This window comes from Myotis davidii, unplaced genomic scaffold (assembly GCF_000327345.1).
Source record: "Myotis davidii unplaced genomic scaffold, ASM32734v1 scaffold1437, whole genome shotgun sequence".
In the NCBI taxonomy this organism is placed as follows: Eukaryota; Metazoa; Chordata; class Mammalia; order Chiroptera; family Vespertilionidae; genus Myotis; species Myotis davidii.
The window spans coordinates 1,246,917-1,255,529 of record NW_006288601.1 but is presented as its reverse complement, the minus strand read 5'-3'; the positions used below and the strand labels follow the sequence as shown (position 1 = coordinate 1,255,529).

General features: G+C 55.1%; 1 protein-coding gene across 1 annotated transcript in view; it reads left to right on the top strand.

Moving 5' to 3' along the window:
* HAS3 (hyaluronan synthase 3) overlaps positions 1–8,613 on the top strand; it is a 60,670-nt gene that overhangs the window by 51,550 nt on the left and 507 nt on the right. The window contains 4 exon segments of the mRNA XM_006760358.2: positions 3,297–3,932; positions 7,214–7,315; positions 8,120–8,600; positions 8,603–8,613. The exon segment at positions 8,603–8,613 is cut by the window's right edge and continues 507 nt beyond it. Coding sequence (XP_006760421.1) covers positions 3,297–3,932; positions 7,214–7,315; positions 8,120–8,600; positions 8,603–8,613 — 1,230 coding nt within the window.

The window sequence follows — 8,613 nt, the reverse complement described above, 5'->3', positions numbered from 1 at the left end:
CTGAGGGCTGCGGCATCTCCGGGCTTCCTGGCGGCGGGTCCTGCAGCCCCCTCCCCACTGACCCCTCCTCCCTTTCTTCCTCCATCCTCTCCTCCTCCAGTCTCTCCTTCCTTCCTCCTGGCGGCCCCGGTTTTGTGAAAGGATTAGGAGGCGGACGACGGTGCGGGGCGCGAGGCTGGCTGGAGTCTCTCCCTCCCCCACGCCCACCCGCGGTTTCGCACCTGTCCTGGCACCCAGACGCCTGGCGCCCAGGTCCCTGCGGGTCAGCTGGGCCACGGCCGCGCGTATCCGCTGGCCTGGGCCCCCTTCCCCTGCGGCTCCGAGAGGCCGGAGGACAGAGCCCCCGCCCCGCGCACAAGTTTCCTTCCCGCCGCGTGTGGCCCCGCTGCCGGGCACACCTGTCAGCTGGAGAGGCTGCAGCCTGGGCGGCCCCGCAAAGTTCCGGGGGTAGATTGGCGGTGCGCGTCCTTGTTTGGGGTTTTCTCCTTCTGTGGCCGGGGGTGGGGGTCGGTCTTAGGGATCGTCCCTAACCCGGTGTCCTTGAAGCCGAATGCGCATTAGCCTACAGGGGCGAGCTCGCGCGAATCCCTTCTGAGCGGAGAGGGGTGGGGGGAGGTGCAGGGACAGGAGGCGGTCTAGGCTCCCCTCCGCTGGCTTGGGGTGACACGGCCCCCTGTCTGGGCAGGGGCACCTCAGCCAGAGCCCACTCCAGCGTCCGATTGTTCGTGAGGCCACCGACTACAGGGTCTTGGTCTGCAAAGGGGTAGGAGGTACCGGGGTGGTGCCTCCAATTACTGCGCCGGGTGTGGGGGTCCGGCCCGGGAAAGGAGGGCGCCGGCGGCGCCGGGGATGTCGCCTTTGTCTGCAGGCACACTTTGCCACGGTGGCTGGGGCCCCGGGAGATGAGTGGGACCTGGTCCGACTGATTCCTTGGGTTTTCCCTTGTGGGTCGTGGGAAACCGGCACGTGGGTGTGGCCGGCGCCGCCTTCCCCAGAAGGGGAGGCTCGGGCGCGGTGAGAAGCTGGCGAGTGCCTTCCCGGCCGCATTGACCCGGTGGGCACCGCCTCCAGCTCTGCACCGAGGCGGTGCGCCAGCGACCGGCGGCAGGTTGCTGGGCTGGCCTCCGAGCCCTCTGCCTCTTCCCAGGTCGTAGGGGGGCAGTAGTGCCCGCAGCGCCCCCTCGGCATGTAATCTCTAAAGGGGGACAGGGCGCTCCTGGGCCGTGGGTGGCAGGGCCTGGGGGCCTCTGGGCCGCGGGAGCGTGCCAGGAGGGGGTGGGGTGGGGACCAGGGAGCCCTGCAGAGGAAGCACGCGGCAGCCTCCTCGGGATGACGGGGCAGAGCGCCCGGAGGCCGCGCTTCCCGGAGAGGCGAGGCTGCCAACAGCACTTTCCGGACCGAAGCTGCTGGATGGTGCTGGTGCCTGAATCTCAGGCTGATTTAGGTAGTGACCGTGTGTTCCCGTGGCAAGAGGGTGCATTGGTGTTGGGGTGGGGCTCGGGGCCGGTTTCAGTAACACCTAGAGTTGGAGCAAGCTTGGAAGTGAGACCTCATTGTCTGTAGAGGGTAGGTGGGGTGGTAAAGGGGATTCCATAGATCAGGCACCCCCCCCCCCCAATAAGCCTTCCCACTCGGTAGTCTTTCATAGCTGGGAGTGCTTCCAGTTTTAAGGAAATTATTTACCTATGGAGCAGGAAGCCATTAGAACCCCCAATGGGGGAGGGGGAGACACCAAGTTAGAGAGCTTGGCAAGGTCAGGCAGCCAGGCAGTGGTAGAGCCCTGTCTCAAGCACAAGTCCTCTGGGGTCTTTCTAGTCCGAGGCTCCTTTCATTAAAACACGGCTGTTCCCAGCAGTACCGGTGCTGGGAGCCCTGATTGTTGCAAACGCAATCTGGCGGCATTTGCAAGAGTGGCCAGGCTGGGACGAGCACAGAGATTCTATGCGGCACTAGGACCAGGCTGATGGGGCCTCCCAGACAGCCACCCTCCAGGCGCTGCAGTGTGGCTGCAGTTCCCTTTGGTGCCTTGAGCACAGGGCTTCCAGGGGAGCTGTCCACATCCAGCTCTCATCTGCCTTTCCCAGCTGCTCTCCCTTTCTTTCCTGGCCCAAGTAAATGAGGAAAAGATGAGAAAGGAGAGAACACAGGGAAACTTTCTCTCACGGATTTTGCTGTTTCCGTCTTTTTTTCTCCTGGCACCCCTTTATGTTTCCTGCTGTTTCTTCTCTCCTCCCCTCCTCCCCCCACTTTCTTTTTTAAAAAAATATCCTTACCCAAGGATATGTTTCTATTGATCTAGAAAGAGAGGAAGGGGGAAAGAGAAACATCACTGATGTAAGAGAGAAACATCGATCTGCTGCCCTCCTCCCTCATATATGCCCCCACTAGTGATCAAACCTGCAAGCTAGGCATGTACTCTGACCGGGAATCGAGCCCACAACCTTTTGGTCGACAGGACAATGCTCCAACCACAGAGCCACCCGGCAGGGCCCTTCTTTATGGGCCTCACTGGTGACCGTGCTTTACTGGCACATGTTCCCCTCCCAGAGTGCAAGCCCCTAGAGCAGCGGTTCTTACCCTGTGGGTTGCGACCCTTTTGGCAGTCGAACGACCCTTTCACAAGAGTCGCCTAAGACCATCCTGCATATCAGATATTTACATTACGATTGATAACAGTGGCAACATTACAGTTACGAAGTAGCAATGAAAATAATTTTATGGTTGGGTCACAACATGAGGAACTGTATTTAAAGGGCCAGGAGGTTGAGAACCACTGCCCTAGAGGTTACAGTGCAGGTGGAAGCTTGGGCCACTGTCTGCCTCCTTGTCCATCTTCCTCCCTTTTCCCTGGCCCCTCATGTGCTCAGAAGTGCCTCCGGCTCACCCCTGCTGATGCTTGCCTGTAAGAATTTTGGGTCAGGCGGATCCCAATTCTGTCATCCTCTAGCTGGGTAGCTCTCTTCAGTTTTGGTTTACCTAACAATAAACAATAATAATGCTACCTTCAGTGCTTTACCTGTGTAACCCATTTAAACCTCAAAGAGGCTGCAAGGTTAGTGCTACAACCCCCATTTTACAGATGGATTAACTAAGGGACAAAAGAGAGTCACACAGACAGTGTCGGGCTGGGATCCGAACCCTAGCAGTCTTATTCTTAGTCATGCTCAGTGGAAATAGTTTTTATTACTGGGTCATCTACCCCGTTCTAGGCCAGGCCCAGAGGTAATGCCTCCATTCCCACTGACTGCAGATGCTGCCTCCTGCCTGACCCCACATCTCCCGCCTTCTCCCGCCAGATGCCGGTGCAGCTGACAACAGCCCTGCGTGTGGTGGGCACCAGCCTGTTTGCCCTGGCAGTGCTCGGTGGCATCCTGGCAGCTTACGTGACAGGCTACCAGTTCATCCACACGGAAAAGCACTACCTGTCCTTCGGCCTGTACGGCGCCATCCTGGGCCTGCACCTGCTCACGCAGAGCCTGTTTGCCTTCCTGGAGCACCGGCACATGAGGCGGGCGGGCCGGCCGCTGAAGCTGCCCTCCCAGCCGCGGCGCTCAGTGGCGCTCTGCATCGCTGCCTACCAGGAGGACCCCGACTACCTGCGCAAGTGTCTGCGCTCAGCCCAGCGCATTGCCTTCCCCAACCTCAAGGTGGTCATGGTGGTGGACGGCAATCGGCAGGAGGATGCCTACATGCTGGACATCTTCCACGAGGTGCTGGGCGGCACTGAGCAAGCTGGCTTCTTTGTGTGGCGCAGCAACTTCCATGAGGCGGGTGAGGGTGAGACGGAGGCCAGCCTGCAGGCGGGTATGGACCGTGTGCGGGACGTGGTGCGCGCCAGCACCTTCTCATGCATCATGCAGAAGTGGGGAGGCAAGCGAGAGGTCATGTACACAGCGTTCAAGGCCCTTGGCGATTCGGTGGACTACATTCAGGTAAGGGTGCCTCCCTACCAGGGTGGGGACGTGTCCAGCCAGCCGGGCATACCCTCCGCCAGGAGTTTCAAGTCCAGTGCAGATGCCTTGTGTCGTGCACATCCCTCCTCTGCTCTTAAGAAGATAAGAGGCAGAATGGTTCTGAACAGCAGTCCTGGGGTCAAAAAGACCTGGGATGGAATCCTGGTTCTGCTGTTACTTAACTTGGTGAATTGTGTTCTGATAATAAAAATAGGAAACAGATATCTAGCATTCACTTTTTACCAGGCACCAGTGTAGGTTTTTCATACATGTTAACTCTTTTAATCCTCATAATGCGTGTAGGGGATAAGTACTATTATCATCTTCACTCACAGAAGGCGAACCTGAAGCACAGAGAGGCTAAGTAACTTGCCACATGTCACTCAGCAGTAAGGTGCAGAGCCAGGATTTGAGCCCAGGCAATCCACGGCGCATCTGCTCTTATTCGTTGTGCAATGCTGCCTCCCCACTGGCCACATGGGGAGGAGCCGTCCACAAAGAAGTGTGGTGAAGATCCTGGCCAGTATGGCTCAGTGGTTGAGTGTTGATCCATAACCAAGAGGTTACTGGTTTGATTCCTAGTTAGGACAAGTGCCCAGGTTTCAGGCTTGATTCCCGGCAGGCGGCATCCAGAAGGCAGCCGCCTTCGTAGCCATGTTTCTCTCTCTCCCTCTCCCTTCCTCTCTCTGAAATAAATTTTTTAAAAAGTGTGGCAGCCCTAGCTGGTTTGGCTCAGTGGATAGAGTGTCAGACTGCAGACTGAAGGGTCCCAGATTCGATTCCCATCAAGGGCACATGCCTCAGTTGAGGGCTCGATCCCCAGTAGGGGGTGTGCCGGAGGCAGCCGATCAATGATTGTGTCTCATCATTGATGTTTCTATCTCTTTCTCCCTCTCCCTTTCTTTCTGAAATCAACAAAAAAATATTTTTAAAACTAAAATAACCTTAGAAAAAAGTGGTGAAGGGCAAAAGACATCATGCTTGAAAGCACTCAAATATTGTTTTAATTATGGACCAAAAAGTCCTACCTTCTCAGTGTCAAATTTGTGTCTGTGTAAGGTAGAGGGACACAGGTGTGAATCATCCCACAGTTTGATTCCCCAGCAGTCGTGGTAGGGCCAGATCCCTGAACAGACCCTGCCTAGCTTCCAGTCAAAGGGATCCCCAGTCAAAGGGATCACTGACATCAGCCTGAAAATTTTATTAGATTGACAAGGTTGAATACCTCGTTTTCAAATAACAAAACCTAGAGAGAACTGATTAGAGCTTCACGCATTTCAGTAACAAGTTGAAGCTGATACCCAGGACCCCAGACTTCTGGTCCAGCATCCATGCTGTCCATTCCCCTGTCTCTTCCCTTCTCCGAACTCGCCAGAAGGTTTTGCCCATCCGGTTGAATGAGTAGTGGCTGTTGTGGTATCCCACCTGTGTACTAACTCAGTATTGCTGACAACATGTTAAGTACTCCAATATTTAAATTTTCTATACTGTTCCCACCTAAATTTAGCTTTCCGTAGATTTATTTTGTTTGGGGTGGGTGTTGTTTTTTTAAGTTGTATCCTTGCTTGAGAGTTGGTACATTTATTATCTTTTTCTGTGTTCCTAGGCCCAAGGACCTCCTCAGCCTTGTACAGGGGGATGTGAGGCGGTCTTGGTTCTGCACTTCATCTAGGGCCAAAGGGCCTTTGAAACTTTCCTGGGGACTCAGAAGGGTTAGCAAAAACCTTGAGCCCTGGCTCATGCTCAAGCATCATTCACTCCCTTGAAGCACAGGATTCCCCCCTCCCCTGATCCTGCTCTGCTACACAGCTTCCTTTCCTGATAATTTCCTGTGTGTTCTGGTGGATTAGCAACTAGGCTCACACACCTGAGCCAGACGTTCCCCCTGGGGCTCTGGGATCACTGCCTTGGGCAGCCCTGGGCAGCCTGTCCTCTAACAGCCTTGCTGAGGGCATGGCTTTCCCTCTGTGGGAGGTAACTCTGCCCTGGGCAGTGGTGACACACAAGCGCTCTGGCCTCTCTAGCCCTGCTCAGCTGGAAGACCTTCCTGGAGTGAAGGAGGCTGAGCCGCACGAAGAAGGTGTTAGGGTCAGGGCAGGAAGTGGCATGAGACCAGCAGCACTGGGAAGCTGGTTTGTAAGCTGAGGAGGCCTGGGAGTTTGACCGTGGCTCCTTGGGACCTTCCCAGCCTGGACCAGGATGTAAGACTGTCAGTAGGGAGGTAGGAGGAGGCAGGTACAATGCTCTGGATCCTCCTCAGCCTTCTGCTGCTTGTGGCCACCGTGTCTTCCAACATGGAGAGAGAATGTTGGGTAGGCCTGGGGGGCCTCCCCCTTCCTACAAGCCAATGGCTTTCACTCAGCACCTTCATTTAAAGCATTTGGGGCTTTTGCAGAACAGGGTTTGGACTCATCTATGGATAGGATATCGTTCTTTGCTCCATCAGAGGTCAGAAAACCAATTCCCTTGCCCAATATTTATCTGGGCTCTTTGTACCATCTCAGTAATTTTATAGAAAACAGACAAGGAGTCAGCCACCAGGGTAAGTGTTCATAGCCCAGATTCACCTAATGGGGTTACCTGTTAGAATCAGACCATGAGCCTCCCCAGGAAAGGAAGGCAGCAGGCAGGATTTGATTCAGATTTTGAAGGCAACTGCTACCAGAGCTTCCACGCCTGTCCAGCCCTTGGCCATACTGTGCCCTGATCTGAGACTCAGCCAAGGGAGTTCTGAAGGCTTGGCAGCCATGTTAGTGGGGGGGTGGGGGGAGACGGGGGGAAGGGAGCTGTGACTGGTGGATACATCCTCCACTTGGGTTGTGGATCATCCAGAGGCCAGAAGCTGAAACAGGGAAGACCTTGTTAAAATTCTTATGGGATAGTTTGGGGCAATAGCCTCTGGCAAGAGCTTGGCCTTCTGAGGTGTGTCTGCTGGCCTTGGTCTAGGCACTGTGTCTGCCATCTGACTTCCCAGGAGCCTGGCTTCATAGAGACTAAAGACTTGTCCAGTACGAAACATTTCTCCCTTCCCAGGCCCAGCACTGACAGACTCCTGGGTTTCTCTCTCAGCTAGTGGTTGTCAAGCCTGGTATCCGAACTCTTCTTTTCCTTACTCTCCTTTGTTACTCATCTCACCCCTTCTATTTGGCACAAATCTCTTAGCTAGTGGCTAGAAGTGAACCATATGAAAAGGGAGCTATGTCCCTCAGGCTGTGAGTGGACTGCGGTCCAAATGGGCTAACAGTGCATTTCCTCTGCAGGTGTGTGACTCTGACACTGTCCTGGATCCAGCCTGCACCATTGAGATGCTTCGAGTCCTCGAGGAGGACCCCCAAGTAGGAGGAGTCGGGGGCGATGTCCAAGTAAGAAGTAACTAAGGATTCCTGGGGGTGCGGGCTGGACTCTCTTAGCTTTCTGATCCGATTGGATATGTCTGGGAAGTGGGCATCTTGGCTTCTTAGTACTTTTGGGAGTAGCGGGGGAATATTCCTTTTTGACAGTTTCAAATGGTTCCTTTGCGATTCAGCTCCTTTCCTGCCCTTTTTAAGCCTGAGGGGAGAAAGTTACTTACCAGGTATGTAGAGAGCCTGTGTTGCTGGGAGGGGCACAGTGTTCTGAGCCCATTGATCCTGCAAGGTGCTTCCTACTTGGCAATACAGCAAGCACCTCTCAAGTTAGACCCTTGAGAAACCCTTGCTCTAGGCTTAATTGCTCTGAAGAGCTTGGGCAATGTGGTCGGAATAAGGGGAGTAGCTTCTTCCAGAGGGTACTGCCGGTAACATACCAGCCCTTCCCAACAAACTTTCCAACTGAAGGGTCAGGCCAGGTGCCTGGGTGTTGCTTTGCATCTTTCTCGAGGCCTTTTCTCTGTCGCTGCCACAGGCTGCCCCCTGGGACTGAAGGTGGCTTTGACTCCTAGAGTAACTTCACTGGGACAATCCATGCAGACCACACAGTGGCGAGTTGGGCTAGTGCTGGGGAGAGGGAGTGCGGTTGGCTCCCCTGAGCTTCGGGTTTCCTAGCCATGGCTGGGCTGGGACGGATGGCCAGGAATATGAGCAATAGGCTAGGAACTCAGGGTAGGGAGGCCTCCTGGTCTCTGGTGTGTGTCTCCTGGGTCTTGTGGTCTCAGGTGTGGAGGCCCAGCATCTATGGTTCCCTTACAGATCCTCAACAAGTATGATTCATGGATCTCCTTCCTGAGCAGTGTGCGGTACTGGATGGCCTTCAACGTGGAGCGGGCCTGCCAGTCCTACTTTGGCTGTGTGCAGTGTATTAGTGGGCCGTTGGGCATGTACCGTAACAGCCTCCTCCAGCAATTCCTGGAAGATTGGTACCATCAGAAGTTCCTAGGCAGCAAGTGCAGCTTTGGGGATGACCGGCACCTCACCAACCGAGTCCTGAGCCTGGGCTACAGGACTAAATATACAGCGCGCTCCAAGTGCCTCACAGAAACCCCCACCAAGTACCTCCGGTGGCTCAACCAGCAAACCCGCTGGAGCAAGTCTTACTTCCGGGAGTGGCTCTACAACTCTCTGTGGTTCCATAAGCACCACCTCTGGATGACCTACGAGTCAGTGGTCACAGGGTTCTTCCCTTTCTTCCTCATAGCCACAGTCATACAGCTTTTCTACCGTGGCCGCATCTGGACCTTTTTCTC